At 38.8% G+C, this 16555-nt stretch overlaps 1 protein-coding gene across 1 annotated transcript in view; it reads right to left on the bottom strand.

Moving 5' to 3' along the window:
• Window positions 1–16555, bottom strand: part of PPM1E (protein phosphatase, Mg2+/Mn2+ dependent 1E) — a 209864-nt gene that overhangs the window by 16291 nt on the left and 177018 nt on the right. The window contains exons 2-3 of the mRNA XM_047708954.1: window positions 10570–10688; window positions 1665–1864 (exon numbers count right to left, since the gene is read on the bottom strand). Coding sequence (XP_047564910.1) covers window positions 1665–1864; window positions 10570–10688 — 319 coding nt within the window. The remainder of the gene's footprint in view (window positions 1–1664; window positions 1865–10569; window positions 10689–16555) is intronic.

Genomic DNA, 16555 nt, shown 5'->3' with positions numbered 1-16555 from the left:
AACAAAGTTTTCCCTGTTATAAAGATGATGCATTGTTTATTTGGACTAATAAAGAAATCTATATTATCCCACCATTCGTAGATAACCAGTCTTTTTTCTACATATATAAATTTTTTAGATAAAACAAAATTAGAATTATACTATACATAAAATTTTAAATCCTTTTTGTCATTTAGCATATCATTAGCATTTCCCCCCATGTCATTATTACTCAGACATTTGAAATGAATATGTACTATATATCTTATGAGCATATTATAGTTACTCCCTATATAACTTTGATCATTTCTAGTTTATTATTGAAATTGTTATGTAAGACATTTATGTCAAAACATATATGTAAGAATTTCCTGCATTTGTGTCCTTATGATATAAAATTAAGTGAAATTACCAGATCAACGGTGGTGAAAATATACAGGTTCTAAGTATGTGTTGCCAAATTGCCTTCAAAACTCTTTCTCTAAAGCAAGGTGTTCCTTTCTGAGTTAGGCCTTTGGGCTGATTTTGAAGCAAAATGAAAACCAACCAGATCAACGAACATTAACAATGCCCTCAGATCTGAGTATAATCTTCAAGTGGGTGGAGTGATAGAAGGATTGTTTGTCACATTAAAGTTCACCTTTAAGGTTACATTTGCATGGGCATGGTAGCAGTTGGAAACAAGCATATTCACATATTCTAAAGGAATTTGGAAACAAAGCTGATCTATCTTTGCACCATAAGCACCAATTACCAACCTGCCATCACTGCTTATCAGACCCTGACAGTTAGCTAAAATTTAAATTTAGCTGCTAAATAAAGGAAATATTGTGCTTTGTATAAATTACTACATTGTAATTTTTAAGTTATGGACTTGAGTGAAGAAAAGAAGCAAGTGACAGGCAGAGGAAACAAACCTACCTCTGTTGGCACTAACAGATAACAAGAAAATGGTTATTAAGCTGACAGGGCTCATATGATCCAATTTGTCAGTCACAGAGATTCATGAAATGTAATTCCAGCTACTCTCCTTATCTCAGAAACTGAGATTTTAAAAAGAGAATCACAGTAAATCTCAGTCTTAAAGTCATCCTTTTATGTTTGTGTTTTACGTTGCTTCAACAACATAGTAATGTGGGAACTTAATAAACACCATCTGATTGTACTGTAGTTTCCTTTTAAAAAAACAGCTTTATTGAGGCAATGCAGTTTTCTTTTATGCTTATATGTTTATAGAATAGCTCTGGAAGTTTACACAAAAAAACAGTAACTTCCCTTGCCTTCATGGAAGGGAACTGAGTGTCCGAGACACAAGGACAAAAGAGAGATTTTTGTTTTCCAATCTGAACCGTATGAATATATTACCTATTCAAATAATATAAAATCAGGCCACCTGGCAGGCTCAGTCAGTAGAGCATGTGACTCCTGATCTCAGAGTAGGCGTTCAAGCCCTACGTTGGGCGTAGAGCTTACTTAAAAATAAAGAAACAAACCAAAATAACATAAAATAGTTTCTTTTCTGTTGTCTGATGCAAGCAAATTTGTGCCCCTCTGCCTTCAGTCCTATTCCAAACCATCAGGATACTATTAGAGGTATATTAGAAGTTCTCCTTATAGAAAAATAAGACCATGAAGGTGTTTGTTTTTTTTTTTAATCTCATTGACTCTTGAGAAGGGCCCTTTACCTCTAGATTGAAGAGCATATTAAAGTCAGGAATGCAGACATGTTTGTCTTCCATTTTCCTGCGCATGTTTTTGATGGCATGGATTGACGTCTCATAATACAGCTGGGGTCTCCTGCGGAGAGGGAAGTCTTTCACCCAGCTGCAGCAAATCTCGTGCAGTTTGCTGAAGACAGAACGGGCCAATTTCACTGTTTCAATCTCTGTGAAAGAAACACAGACACCCCCAGTGAAGAGCCTTGTAAAGCTGCTTTTCACTTGCCTGCTTGGTAAAGACAGAAGTAGGTCACCTTCATCAAGTTCCTGCTCAACAGAAGTTCCTCCTGAAGAGAAATGAAATGTTGCTTCTGAAGAGAGAAAATGACAAGCAGTCTAGTAGAAAATCATCACCCAGCAGCGGCCACTATGATATCCTTATGTCATGAGGAGAAAACCTCTGGCCAGGGTTGAATCTACTCCTACACTGGATTTCTTCCAACCCTCAAAGTTCTCTGAGCACTGGTTCCCTTTTTGTTGGTTGCCGTGGTTATCATCTGGAAAGCCAAGCTCCCCCTGCTTAGAAGAATGACTGAAGGGGGGCCTGAGGAGCTCAGTTGGTTAAGCATCTGCCCTTGGCTCAGGTCATGGTCTCAGGGTCCTGGGATCGAGACCCGAATCAGGCTCCCAGCTTAGTAGGGAGTCTGCTTCTCCCTCTCCCTCTGCCTGCTGCTCCTTCTGCTTGTGCTGTCAAATAAATAAATAAAAAAATAAATAAATAAATAAATAAATAAGGTCTTTAAAAAGAAAATGACTGAAAGATGAACAGTAGTTACCAACCAACTGGATTATGAAAGACCTATGAAAACATTTATTTACCAACTACAGGAATGAGAGTTTGATAAACTTTTTTTGTCTTTTTTCTAACCTCTTCCTTTACCTCCTTCCAGTTCCCTAAAAGTTTTTGGCAATAGCTTAAATAGTCTAGCTAAAGGTTAACAAATGTGGTAAAAGTTTTTTTTAAAGTCTTTAAGGAAAAAAGTACTTTTCTAAGGAAAAAAGTACTGTCAGGGGGCGCCTGGGTGGCTCAGTCGCTAAGCGTCTGCCTTCGGCTCAGGTCATGATCCCAGGGTCCTGGGATTGAGCCCCACATCAGGCTCCCTACTCAGCGGAGAGTCTGCTCTCCCTCTCCCATTCCCCCTGCTTGTGTTCCCTCTCTCGCCATGTCTCTATCAAATAAAATCTTTAAAAAACAAAAAAACTCTGTCAGGACGCCTGGGTGGCTCAGTGGGTTAGGCCTCTGCCTTCGGCTTGGTCATGAACTCAGGGTCATGGGATCGAGCCCCACATCAGGCTCTCTGCTCAGCGGGGAGCCTGCTTCCCCCACCCCCGCCCCACACTTGTCTCTCTGCCTACTTGTGATCTGTCAAATAAAGAAATCTTTAAAAAAACAACAACAAAACAAAAAAACTCTGTCTATGGGTGTAACCCTGGGTAGAACAAAGGAGATGACAACCAGAGGGTTCTTCACCTTAGACTGTTAAGTCTACTACTTCACCTATCAAGTGGAGTAGATAAGCTGACTTGGGAGGCTGACTTGCAGCCCTCGATGGATGGACAGGTGTGTAAACCTTTTAGGCAATACTGACTAGTGCTGAAGAGACTGTATCTCACATCACCCCGGCTCCAGCTGCCCTCTACTCAAGTTGCAGCTATTAAATAACCAAGGGGAGATTAAGTATTCTCAAGCCAGTATTTTAGAGATTCCTACATCTCAGGTAAAAAGATTTCAAATTCTTCAAAAATTCTTATTTTTTTCCATTTTACTAAATCGGATATAGCTTGACAGCCTGAGAAAACGTGTACCAGATGGGCAATGGCTGCATGTGACTCCTCTGCTCTAGAACACAGATCCCACAGGAGAGAGACTTTGTGTTCTAGAATGGCCCAGGAACTTTTCTGTTTCTTTCCCTGCTGTTGCTTTAATCTGCAACTACATTTACCTGTTTCCTTACTCAAAATCCTTCCAACAGTGACTATATTCAGAAAGCTTATCTCGAGGTTTTCAATTGCCTTTCTTCTCATTAAAATAGTATAAGTTGGTAAACCATGTTTCTGGCTCTATCCCCCTTGACATTTTTATATAACTGAAAATCAAAGGTATATTTAAAAGAGAAAGGAAGTTCAGCAAGCAAATGCCACCTGGGGAGGTGCCTATACAAGGGGAACCTGAGAAGGTGTGTATAAGAGGGAAAAATACAAGCTAGTATTTTTATTGTTTTGACAAACTTCAGTCTCTATTTTTTAAAGCACCAGTTGCCAGAAAAGATCTCTTTCAGCCAGCAATTACCTATTTGTAGCACTCCAACCCAACTGGTCGTTGCAGCAGCACAGGTGTGAGTTTGACTCAATCACAACAGAGGACTGCAAAACAGTAAGTGATTTTGGAAACACTGAGGGATAGTGGAGTGGGGGTGAAACAAAGCACTGATATTAACTGTCAGGAGAGTTCTCAGATTCCCAAATAATAGAAACCACAATATCATTCTTTGGCTTGTATATTACTCTTACTATATAGACCTGCACCGTCAAGTAAGGTTTCTCACTAGCTACATGTGGCCATTTAACTTTAAATTAATTAAAATTAAGTAAAACCTAAAATTCAGTGTTTGGGTCACATTTGCTATACTTCAAATGCTCAGTAACTACATATGACCAATGGCTACCACACTGGACAATGCAGGTAGAGAACATTTCCATCACTGTGCTGTCTTTGGGGGCAGCACTGGGTAGATTTAACTGGTTAGGGGAGGCAACACCAGTTTCCTCTAATATTTAGTAAACCAGTATATCTGTTCCTATTCCCCCCCAGTTGCTTCTTCCCTTATGTTCCCATCACACCATCTACTATAGCTCTTGCAACATTTTATGACAATAGATAACATTTATTAAGTGTTTGTTACGTCCTCTGTCTCTGGAACGTTTCACAAACAAGTAAAAACCATTTCAGTCACAGGTCTGTCTGATTCTGACAGCCATGCTCTACATTTCCCAAATTAGACTGTAGATACAGATTGTGTCTTAATCGTACTTGATTAGTCATAGTTCAGTACCTAGCAGATAGCAAGGGCTCATTAGATGTTTACCGAATAAATGGATATGCAAACATACATAAAGTAACTACTAAAAAATGTATGCTTTTTTATCATCTATTCTATAGGTTTCACTGATCACTCGATCTATTTCTATAGTGGTGCCATTATTTTATAACTATCATAACTTTATAACATGTTTTCGTATCTGGAGGATTAGCTTTCCTACCTAATATTAATTTTAAAAGATGTCACTTGGTAGTTTGACATGTTTATTCATCCAGATGAGTTTTCTAATTATTTTGGCAAATTTGAGGGGGGATATCTGTTGCCACTGTTTTGGGATCATCTTGAATTTATAGAGTAATTTGCCAAAAAAATTGATGTCTTTTTCATATTGAGTCTTATCTACGAACAAGTTATATTATTTCATTAATTTAAATCCTTTTTATGTTGCTCAGTAGGGTTTTAACATAGGACCTAGGGTTTTTTGTTTTTTTTTTTTTTTAGTAATCTCTGTTCCCAATGTGGGGCTCAAACTCACAACCCAGAGATAGACAGTCACATACTCTTACAAATAAGCCAAACAGGTGTCCCAAGATCGTCATATTTCTTAATGAATTTATTCCTAGTTATTTTGCTTTATTACCTATTTTGAGTCAGAACTTTGCTTTAATGTGTTACTTGCCACCTAGCAAACATTCCTCTTTCTACCAGGGACGTTTCCTTCTCTACTCGCAGTCCATGTGCATCTGGGGGTAAAACATGTGGATCCAGTCTAGCTAATTAGACAACCACATTCCTCTGGCTATACTGATTGGTTCAGGAATTGGAAATAATCCAAGCTGGGCTGGTTAGAGTGAATCCTGTGATTTATGTAAGAGCAACTGAAGTGAAGAGCAACTCTTACTTTCCTGCTTGATTTGAGCCTGGGCAGATGATGACCTAGTGCTTCTAGCAGTCATCTTGCCACCACATGGAGCCTGAAAATAAAATCAAAATTAAAGAGGGGCTCCTGGCTGACTCAGTCAGTGGAGCAAATGACTCTTGATCTCAGGGTCATGGTTTGAGCCCCATATTGGATGTGGAGCCAACTCAAAAAAAGAAAAAAAGGGAGAAAGAGAAGGAATGGAGGGAGGGAGGGAGGGAGAGAGAGAGAGAGAAAGGGAGAGGGTGAAGAAGAGGGAAGAAGGAAAGGAGGGAAGGAGGAAGAGAGCGGAGATTTGGAGAAATGTTAGGTTAAGATGAATCATGTGAGGCCTTGAATCTAGCTGTGTAGCCCATATGTTAAAGTGGAGCCAATAAATTCTGTTTCCTTAAAGCTAGTCTGAGTTATGTTAGTGGTTGCTTGCAACCAAAAAATTCTTAAGTACACATTATGCATACCTGCTAGATTTTGGTCTGAGCAAAACTTTGTCCTACAAAGTCCAAGATGTACTCATCGAGTTCTACTTTTTACGTATACTTTTAAAATTAGGAATGGGTAATTGAATTTTATCAAATGCTTCTTCGGGCATCTTTTGAGATTATTCTGGTGTTTTTCTTTTGACCTTAATATATCAATTATCCTAATGGACTTCGTATTTTTTCTGTTTTGTTTATGGTCTCAGCACAGTGTGAACCTTATGGTAGGCCCTCAATAAATGAATGAATGAACTATTGTACTCAATATACAAATATTTTACTTAGAATTTTTTTTACAATGATACTTAGATTGAGCTCTCATTTCCTTCTTTAGCTTTATTTCAGGCAAGTTTTTGTATCAGTTTTATGTTTTGTAAATTTTCCTTCCATATGCAATTGGATAATCCATTTTAAAAACCATTAGAGGGCGCCTGGGTGGCTCAGTGGGTTAGGCCTCTGCCTTCGACTCGGGTCGTGGTCTCAGGGTCCTGGGATCGAGTCCCGCATCGGGCTCTCTGCTTGGCGGGAAGCCTGCTTCCTCCTCTCTCTTTCTCTGCCTACATCTCTGCCTACTTGTGATCTCTCTCTGTCAAATGAATAAAATCTTTAAAAATAAATAAATAAAATAAAATAAAAATAAATAAAAACCATTAGAATTGTCTATCTTCGCTCATTTGAACATGTTCACTGGTAGAATCACCTATTCTTTGTCCTTTTTTAGAAGATAGTTCCTTGACAATCTTAATCTCTTTCTTAGGTTAAGTTTGTCAATTTTTATTTTTCTAGAAAACACCCAGGTTTTCAGATTTATTTACACAAAGTTTTCATAATTCTTTTAATTTCCTCTGCAATGCCTTGGGTGGCTCAGTTGGTTAAGTGTCTGTCTGCCTTTGGCTCAAGTCATGATCCCAGGGTCTTGGGATTGAGTCCCCTGCTCACTAGGGAGCCTGCTTCTCCCTCTCCCTCTGCAGCTCTCCCTGTTTGTGCTCTCTCTTTCTCTGACAAATAAAGGCTTTTTTTAAAAAACTCTTTTAATTTCCTCTGTGTTAGTGACAATTTTCCCCTTCTTGTTTTTAATTTTTACATTGGGATATTTCAAATTGATTTTAGGTTGTCTGAAGAGGAGTTATATCTGCCAAACTAAATTTGTACCGAGAGATACAAGGTTGTTTAGCAAACACTCTGGTAGAGATGACATAAACATGAAAAGAACTTTAGGTTAAGAATTTTTTTTTAAAGTCTATTTTTGGAAACAACTGAGAGGCAAAGGCATTCAGTGGGGACTTGAGTGCATTGAAACCAGCGGTGCAGGCTTTACCCAGCATGCTCCTCTCCCATTCTGCCATTCCAGATAAACCCTGTCTGCCCCACCCCCACCCCCAGGCTCCTCAGTGCAATTCAAACTATTCAAACTGAGGGATTTGGGTTAAAGAGATTAAGGATTTGCAAAGAGTTAGAATTACAATAGATCATTCTGAATCACAACCCTGGCAAGGAAACAACACTGGGTAATCTCTTGAAAAAACAGAAAATCAGAATGACCAATGATACCACCAAAAGAAAAAAAAAAACCTCTTCATTTCACTTTGCTATCTTATGGGGGTTCAGTTCTAAAGCAGGCATGCAGGGCTACACTCCAGTCTTGCTACGTTAAGTATTCTCCTTCTGCAGAGAGTGTAGAACATCAGTATATAAATAATTGCTGCTTGAAATGGAAAAATAAAATAAAAAAGGGTGTGAAAAAAGAGAAAATTGTCCCAAGTAACAATCCACCCCCTCGCAGCTGTAAATTACTCATTAGTCGTTAATGTCACTGTACTAGCTGGAGCTGAGTCAGCCGCCGCCCAGGCTGCAGTGAAGCCGAGTTCGTCTCCCTCATCTTTCATTACAAGGCTTTCATGCCATGCATCAGTACCGGAGGAAAGACCAATGCTTTGTAGCAGGAATTCCATCCAAGTTGACTCTGGAGCAATTTGGTTCCAAGCGAATCAATTACTCTCAGTAAAAACAAGAGAAGGAATTCCTTTCTTGCCAATTTTCTATCAAAAATGATCTAGAAAAAAAATGATCCAGAAAGATAGAGGAAGAACAGATATATTTACTTTTATATCTGCCTCAAGTTCTCTGGGATCTCGTTATTCTTATTCATTAATATATGCTCTGTTCCTTATGCACCATGTTTTTTTTTTTTCTAAAAATTTTTAATTCTAAAAATTCTTACTAGATTAGGTTTTTACAAACAAATGCACTCACTCCTTTTCATTCAGTCACAGCTTTGTTATTATTTTAATGATGATGATGACTTGGTATACTCTATCTTTAAGACCTTTGCTTCCAAAGTGAGCAAAATTTCAGCACTGGTTTCAACCAGGACTCAGACATCTTCTCCCCTGGTAATGAAATTCCATGGTTATGCACCATGTTTAAAGGCAAATGCTTAAAATAGAACAAAGTGAAATATTAAAATTCCTTAACAATTTTGAGTAGTAATTCCTAATTTTTTAAAAAAGATTTTATTTGGGGCACCTAGGTGGCTCAGTGGGTTAAAGCCTCTGCCTTCGGCTCAGGTCATGATCCCAGGGTCCTGGGATCGAGCCCCGCATCGGGCTCTCTGCTTCCTCCTCTCTCTCTCTCTGTCTGCCTCTCTGCTTACTTGTGATCTCTCTCTCTGTGTTAAATAAATAAAATAAAATCTTTAAAAAAAAAATAAATAAATAAAAAGATTTTATTTATTTATTCGACAGACAGGTATCACAAGTAGGCAGAGAGGCAGGCAGAGAGAGAGAGAGGGAGAAGCAGGCGCCTTGCTGAGCGTGGAGCCCGATGTAGGACTCTATCCCAGGATCCTGAGATCATGACCTGAGCCAAAGGCAGAGGCTTAACCCCCTGAGCCACCCAGGCACATTAGGCACATTCCTAATTTTTACAAAAATTGCTATTTCCTTAGATCCTGTCAAATATGTATAAGCCTAATATGTTAATAAATATGCCTTCATTAATAAAGCCTCTTAGGAGCGCTTGAGAACCTCAGTGGTTAAGCATCTGCCCTGGGCTCAGGTCCTGATCCCAGGGTCCTGGGATCAAGCCCACGTCGGGTTCCCTGCTCCTCGGGAAGCCTGCTTCTCCCTCTCCCTCTGCCTGCCGCTCCCTCTGCTTGTGCTTTCTCTCAAATAAATAAAATCCTTAAAAATAAATAAACAGGGGCGCCTGGGTGGCTCAGTGGGTTAAGCCGCTGCCTTCGGCTCAGGTCATGATCTCAGGGTCCTGGGATCGAGTCCCGCATCGGGCTCTCTGCTCAGCAAGAAGCCTGCTTCCCTCTCTCTCTCTCTGCCTGCCTCTCTGTCTACTTGTGATCTCTCTCTGTCAAATAAATAAATAAAATCTTTAAATAAATAAATAAATAAATAAACAAACAAACAAACAAATAAATGAATTAATAAATAAATAAAGCTTCTTAATTTGCCTGGAAGAAAGATGTACAGTGATCCATGCAATTAAATCACATGTTACATAGTCGTCATGTAGAACTCTCCTTATTTATTGGTAGAAATAAAATTTAATAGGGGCGCCTCGGTGGCTTAGTGGGTTAAGCCTCTGCCTTCGGCTCAGGTCATGATCCCAGCTTTCTGGGATCGAGCCCCGCATCATCGGGCTCTCTCCTCAGCAGGGACCCTGCTTTTTCCTCTCTCTCTGCCTGCCTCTCTTCCCACTTGTGATCTCTGTCAAAAAAATAAATAAAAAATCTTTTAAAAAATTAATATAATTAATGAGAAGTTTTGTTACAACTGATTTAATTTTTATATGATTTTTTTTACTTGGATTCTTAAAGGTAAGCTAAATATTTGAAGTATGTCTTGCTCAAACTCTCTCCCCTCCCTCTCTCATCTTTTCTGTTGTGTCTTCACACTTCTCATTTTACTCTTTCCACTTATCTAGGCATTTTATTTATTCTGTTAATATTCTGATATTATCAGACCATATTCTGATAATATTGTTATATTAATCTCTTGCTCCAATTATATTTTCAAAATATACCTGTATTTTTCTTTTTCCCTCCTTTTTTTTTTTTCGTTTTAAAGACTGTATTTATTTATTTGTCAGAGAGAGAGAGGGCATGAGCGAACACAAGCAGGGGGAGCAGCAGGCAAAGGGAGAAGCAGGCTCCCCCCCAGGGGAAGGAGCCCAATGCGGGTCTCAATCCCAGGACCCTGGGATCATGACCCGAGCAGGTGCTTAACCGACTGAGCCACCCAGGCGTCCCTTTTTCCCTCCTTTTATTGAGGAGTTTGAAATACATGCATTTTTTTCTCTTGCTACCGCTATAAAATCAACAAGTGGGTAAACATAATTAGATTTCATATGTGTAGACATTCTCTGTGGGTTATGATGAGAATATTTTAATATTTTTAAACAAATAATGTAGAAAAGGTACTCACCCACAGTCCCTTCTGTGCCATCTGTTTCCTTTGGGATATAATGTGCAGAAAGATCACTCTGAAGGACTTCGTCTGATGTGGCTCTGGCTAAAGCAGCAGCCAAAAAGGAAGGGCAATTACTGAAATAAAAAAGGCCTATTTCAGTAAGAATTAGGAAATAGTACACTTGATATTATTACCAATTATTAACATATCTGTCTCAAAACAAAATTGTGTCTTTAAACACTATTCAACACATATTTATTGAGTGTATATTATGTGCTATACACTCTACCTTGGCTCTGGGTATACACTGGTGAGTAACACAGACATGGCCTCTGACCCAGTAGGGCTTAAAATCTAGTTAGGGAGACAGATGATAAATAAGTAAACAAACAGGACACAACTTAAAATTGGGATGTTTTATAAAAGAAACAAACGGTACAGAATTACAGAAGGGGGATGGTCAGGAATCCATATCTTGAAGGATAAGAAAGATTCGGTTCTGTGGATGGGAAGCTGGGAGAGAATATTCCAGGCAGAGAAAACAGCATGTATACAGATCCTTTCTGAGAGCCTGGTATGTGTGAAGAACTGAAAAAAGCCCAAAGAAGATGAAGTATGGTGGATAAAGAGGGAAGATGGCAGGGAATAAGGTCAGAGGGACTGGCAACAGCCAGTTATACGAACCATATAGATCATGGAAAGGAAAGTGATTTCACTGCACTGGGAAGCTACTGAAGGTTGTGAGCAAGAGTATGCCATACCCAGACATATTAATTAAAATATAACTTTGACTGCTGTGCTAAAGTTAATCGGAAAGAATGAGGAGGGTGGCCAATAAGGAGATTGTTGTAATCCAGGTGAAACTGAAAAAAAAAAATTAGTATAATCTAAAAAAAGAAAATACAGAACTTGCTGATTATTAGAATATAGAAATAAAAGAAAAGAATTAAGGCTGAGTCCTGGGTTTTGGTCTGAGCAACTAGATGAATGGTGGCATCATTCACCTAGACGGAGAAACCAGGAAAAGAACAGGTTTGTGGAAGCAAAGGGTATAGAAGAAAACAAGAGTTAATTTTAAAGCATGTTAAGTTGGAAATACCTTTGAGATACCCTAATGAAGGTATCAAATGAAGTGAAAGTTATTAGACATTGTAGTGTGGAGCTCAGAGATGATAGGAAATTTGGAAGTCATCAATGTATGGATGATATTTAAAACTACTGAAATAGACTGCATCACATAGGAAGAAATTATAAAAAGAGAATTGCCTCTTGTTTACCAAACCCTTTCAGAATAGGAAAGTTATCTCATGCTTCACCACTGTATGTTGGGGAGTTCTAGGAAGGGTTTAGATATTTTTTTTTTTTAAGATTTTATTTATTTATTTATTTGACAGATCACAAGTAGGCAGAGAGGCAGGCAGAATGGTGGGGGGCGGGGAGCAGGCATCCCTCTGAGCAGAGAGCCTGATGTGGGGCTCAATCCCAGGACCCTGAGATCATGACCTGAGCCAAAGGCAGAGGCTTAACCCACTGAGCCTACCAGGTGCCCAGATAGTTTTCTTCTTTTAGTCACCACATTTTTATATCAAGTGGAATTATACTGAAGGAGCTTTCATCAAGAAATTGTACCCAAGGAATCTCACCTGCCCTTGACCTCACTGAGTTCCTAAATCTCTAGCCTGAGCCTGAGGCCATTAAGGGATGGAACTTTGGGAGACTTTACGGGGGGTGGGAGTCAGGGGAGTGTATTTTATATGTGTGAAGGATGTGAATTATGTGGCCAGAACAGACATGGCAGGGGCACCTCGGTGGCTCAGATAGTTAAGCAGCTGCCTTTGGCTTGGGTCATGATCACCATGTCCTGGGACTGAGCCCTACAGCATCAGGCTCCCTACTCAGTGGGGTGTCTGCTTCTCACTCCCCCTGCCCTTGTGCTCTCACTTGTTTTCTCTCTCTCTCAAATAAATAATTAAAATATTTTAAAAAATAAAATTAAAATTAAAAAAAATAACAGATTTGGCAGATTGTTTTTCTAAAACAGGCCACAACAATATTCTCGTAGCTGGTACAGCTGCTTTGGTAGTTCCTTAAAAATGCTGAAGTTCTTACATAGCCCAGCAATTCCCCTTACATACATCAACACAAAAACATGTACCTGAATGTTCATGGCAGCATTATTCATAATAGCCAAACAGTAGAAACAACCAACCAACCAATCAACTGATTATGGATAAATAAAAGCAGCACATTCATACATGCTACAATGTGGATAAACCTTAGAAATAATATCGCAATAGAAGCCAGTCACACAACTTCTAAGCCTGAAATCACAAGGGATCAGCCTCTGATCCCAGAGACACAGCAGTCCACACTAGAAACATAAAGCCTGTGCACAGGAGCCCAGTGAAAGTAGCCCAGTTAACAAACACCTTCACCTTACTTTCTTCCCATCTTCTTAACTTCTACTAGTGCCTTCCACAGGGGAAGCAAACTGAAAAACAGGGAACAAAGAAGGCACCCAGGACAAGGATCAAAGCTGAGATGTATAGGGAGTGGTTTAGGGAAGAAAAGAAAGTTATCTAGTACAGTGGTTAAAAAATTCATTTTCACTGAAAGTTTACCTTTCCACATATCACACAAGTGAGAGTATATTTAAAAGTCTGACCATTGGAAATGAAATTAGATAAAGGAAGAAAGGACTTCATGTGCCTCTTAGGCAAGGGAGGGAGTGAGATGGTAGGTAGAGGTAATTCTTAATGTCTTTTTGATATTTTCTATGTTTACCAAATTCTCCTTATAAAACAAACACTAAGTTTAAAATAAAAGTTGAGATTTAATAAAATGGTAAAAAAAAAAAAAAGCCAGTCACAAAAGACCACATACTCTATGATTTCATTTATATAAAAAGTCCAGAATAGGCAAACCTATAGAAACAGAGTGTAGCAGCAGCAGCCTAGGGCAGAGAGGTGAGTTGAATAGGGAGTAACTGCTGATGAGTAGGAGGTTTCTTTTTGCAGTATGAAAATGTTCTGAATCTTGGATTGTAGTTAGTGATGGCTAAACAATTATGAATGTACTAAAACCACTGAACTGTGTATTTTAAATGGGTAACTTTTATGCTGTGTGAATTACATCTCAATAAAGATGTTCAAAAAATCATTGACTTTGTTAAGAACATTGAATAGTGGAGGTGAAAATAAGATCAGAATGGGTAAGTGGGAGGCAAGGAGGTGTGGCAGTAACTGAAAGGGCATTTGAGGACAGGGCCAGTTCTTATTTTGGCATGGTATAGAATGTGACTGTTTACTAAATGAAATAATCTAGTAGAGAAAGACTAAAGATAATGCAGGAAATGGGGTATGACCAAAGGAGTGAAGCTCCTGAGAAGGCAGGAAGAGGAGAGATCCAAAACATATCTGGAAATTGCTGACCTTTGATAGCATAAGGAACATTTCACCAGTTGGAAAAGAAAGGAAGAAAATGGATAAAGATGCAGGGAGGTTTCTAGATTTCTTAGTAGGAAAATCAGAGAGTTCCCATCTAAAGGTTTGCGTCAACAGTAGCTTATTGAGGCTTACAGTGTTTGAGGCACTGTTCTGGTGCTCAGGATACAAAAGACCAAAAAAGACAAAAACTCCTGCCTTTGGAACCCTCATGCACTGTTGGTGAGAATGTAAACTGGTACAGCCACTACAGAACACAGCATGGAGGGTCCTCAAAAAATTAAAAGAGATCTCATACAACCTAGTAATTCCATCTCTGAGGATTTACCCAAAGAAAGCCAAAACACGGATTCAAAAAGATATACATAGCCTTATGTTTGTTGTAGCACCATTTACAACAGCTAAGATAAGGAAACAACCTAAATGTCCATCCACAGATGAACGGATAAAGAAGGTGTGGTATATATACAATGGAAAGTTAGCTATAAAAAAGAATGAAATCTTGCCATTCACGGTAACATGGATGGACCTAAGTGAAATAAGTCAGAAAAAGGACCATATGATTTCACTTATGTCGGATCCAAAAAACAAATGAACAAACAAAAAAACCAGAAATAGACTCATAAATACAAAGAACAAAGTAGTGGTTGCCAGTGGAGAGGGAACTGGGAAGGGGTGAAGGGGATTAAAAGGTACAAACCCCCAGTTATAAAATCAGTGCCATGGGGATGAAAAGTACAGCATAAGGAATACAGTCAATATTGTACTAAATTTGTATGGTGACAGATGGGTTACTATATGTGGCGAACTTTTCATAATGTATAATTGTTGACTCACTGTGTGGTTTACCTGAAACTAACACTGTATGTCAACTATACTTTTAAAACAAAAGCAAAAATAACCCATCTCTGGAGCTTCCATTCTGGAGAATGGCTTCTCAATGAAGTATGGGGTTAGATCAGTAGTTCCCAAACTTTTACAGGCATCAGCATCAAGGCTTGTTAAAACACAAATTGCTGGGCCCCATCCCCAGAGTTTCTGACTCGCTAGGTCTTAAGTATGACTTCAGAATTTTCATTTTTAACAAGTTTCCAGATGAGGTGCATGCTGCTGGGCTAGGGACCACACTGTGAGAATCAGTGGGTCAGGTTATCAACTGGATGGTGAGGATACACGTATATGGGGCAGGAGGGATGAAGAGAAAGTAGGTATGAAACAGTCATGTCAGAGAGTAGGACTGTCACTGCTAAAACACTGAGACAATTTTTAAATAAAACCAGTCTTTCTGGTTGTACAATTTTCTCCATCTATGTCCATGAGCTGGAAAATGTGTTGGTAAAAAGAACTAATTCATTAAGGTTTGGGATTTTGCAAGGTGAGTATTAACAGGTGAAGAAGAAACACTGAAATTTAGTATCTTTTTAAGCATGTGATTACAGTGTTAGACCATGAACGTTAAATGGGTTAAGAAAGAACAGACATGAATGGTAAATCAGGTGGTCTAAATGTAATTAAACAACTAGTGGGAGTACTTGGGCACACAACCTAGAAAGATGAAGTTTTGTAGTCTGAGAATAGGATGCTTGTGTATGGGATTTTTGGATCCAGAGCAGTATTTGTGGTAAAAGGTTTAGGTGAGACCAAGAAAGTGAGTGGTTTAGTGTTCAGAAACAAATAAAATGGCAATGTTTATATTTGAAGTCCTCTAGGGTTAAAAAAAAAAAAAAAAGGAAAATTATCATTATCATCATTCATCAGTATTTTTCAAATTGTAGGTTACAATCCATTAGTGGTTAATGAAATGAATTTTATGAATGTGACCAGCATTTTTTTTTTTTTAAGATTCTACTTATTTACTTGAGAGAGAGAGAGAGAGAGAGAGAGAGCACAAGCCAGGCTGGGGGTGGAGGGTCAGAGGGAGAGGAAGAAGCAGGCTCCCCACTGAGCGGAGAGCCTGAAGTGGGGCTCGATCCCAGCCACGCTTTTTTATTTTTTTTTTAAGATTTTTTTTAAAATTTATTTATTTGACAGGCAGAGATCACAAACAGGCAGAGAGGCAGGCAGAGAGAGAGAGGAGGAAGCAGGCTTCCCACTGAGCAGAGAGCCCGATGAGCAGAGAGCCAGATTCGGGGCTCGATCCCAGGACCCTGGGATCATGACCTGAGCTGAAGGCAGAGGCTTAATCCACTGAGCCATCCAGGTGCCCCCCAGCCACCCTTTTTTTAAAAAAATAGGAACTAGGGTATATGAGGTAAGACTAAGTACTCTGTATACACATATAAGTATATACTGAATCTTGATTATGATAATTTTTGAAAGCTACTGCCCTTTAGCAATTATGAAATAAATTGATGACATCCCTTGAAATCCAAATGCTATCCATTTCTCCTTTCATGCTAAGTTAACTGAGTTTTTTTTTTTTGATAAGTTTTAAATTTTTCTTCATAAACCTAAATAAACTCTCTCAGCACTGCTTGTTTTTTAACTTTCTATCATGCTTTACTTTGACTAACTGGAGACATCCAAATATTTTGCATAAGTGGACTTTTAGTATATAG

Source organism: Lutra lutra, chromosome 16 (assembly GCF_902655055.1).
Source record: "Lutra lutra chromosome 16, mLutLut1.2, whole genome shotgun sequence".
Taxonomy (NCBI): Eukaryota; Metazoa; Chordata; class Mammalia; order Carnivora; family Mustelidae; genus Lutra; species Lutra lutra.
This window is presented reverse-complemented; position numbering and strand designations above follow the sequence as displayed.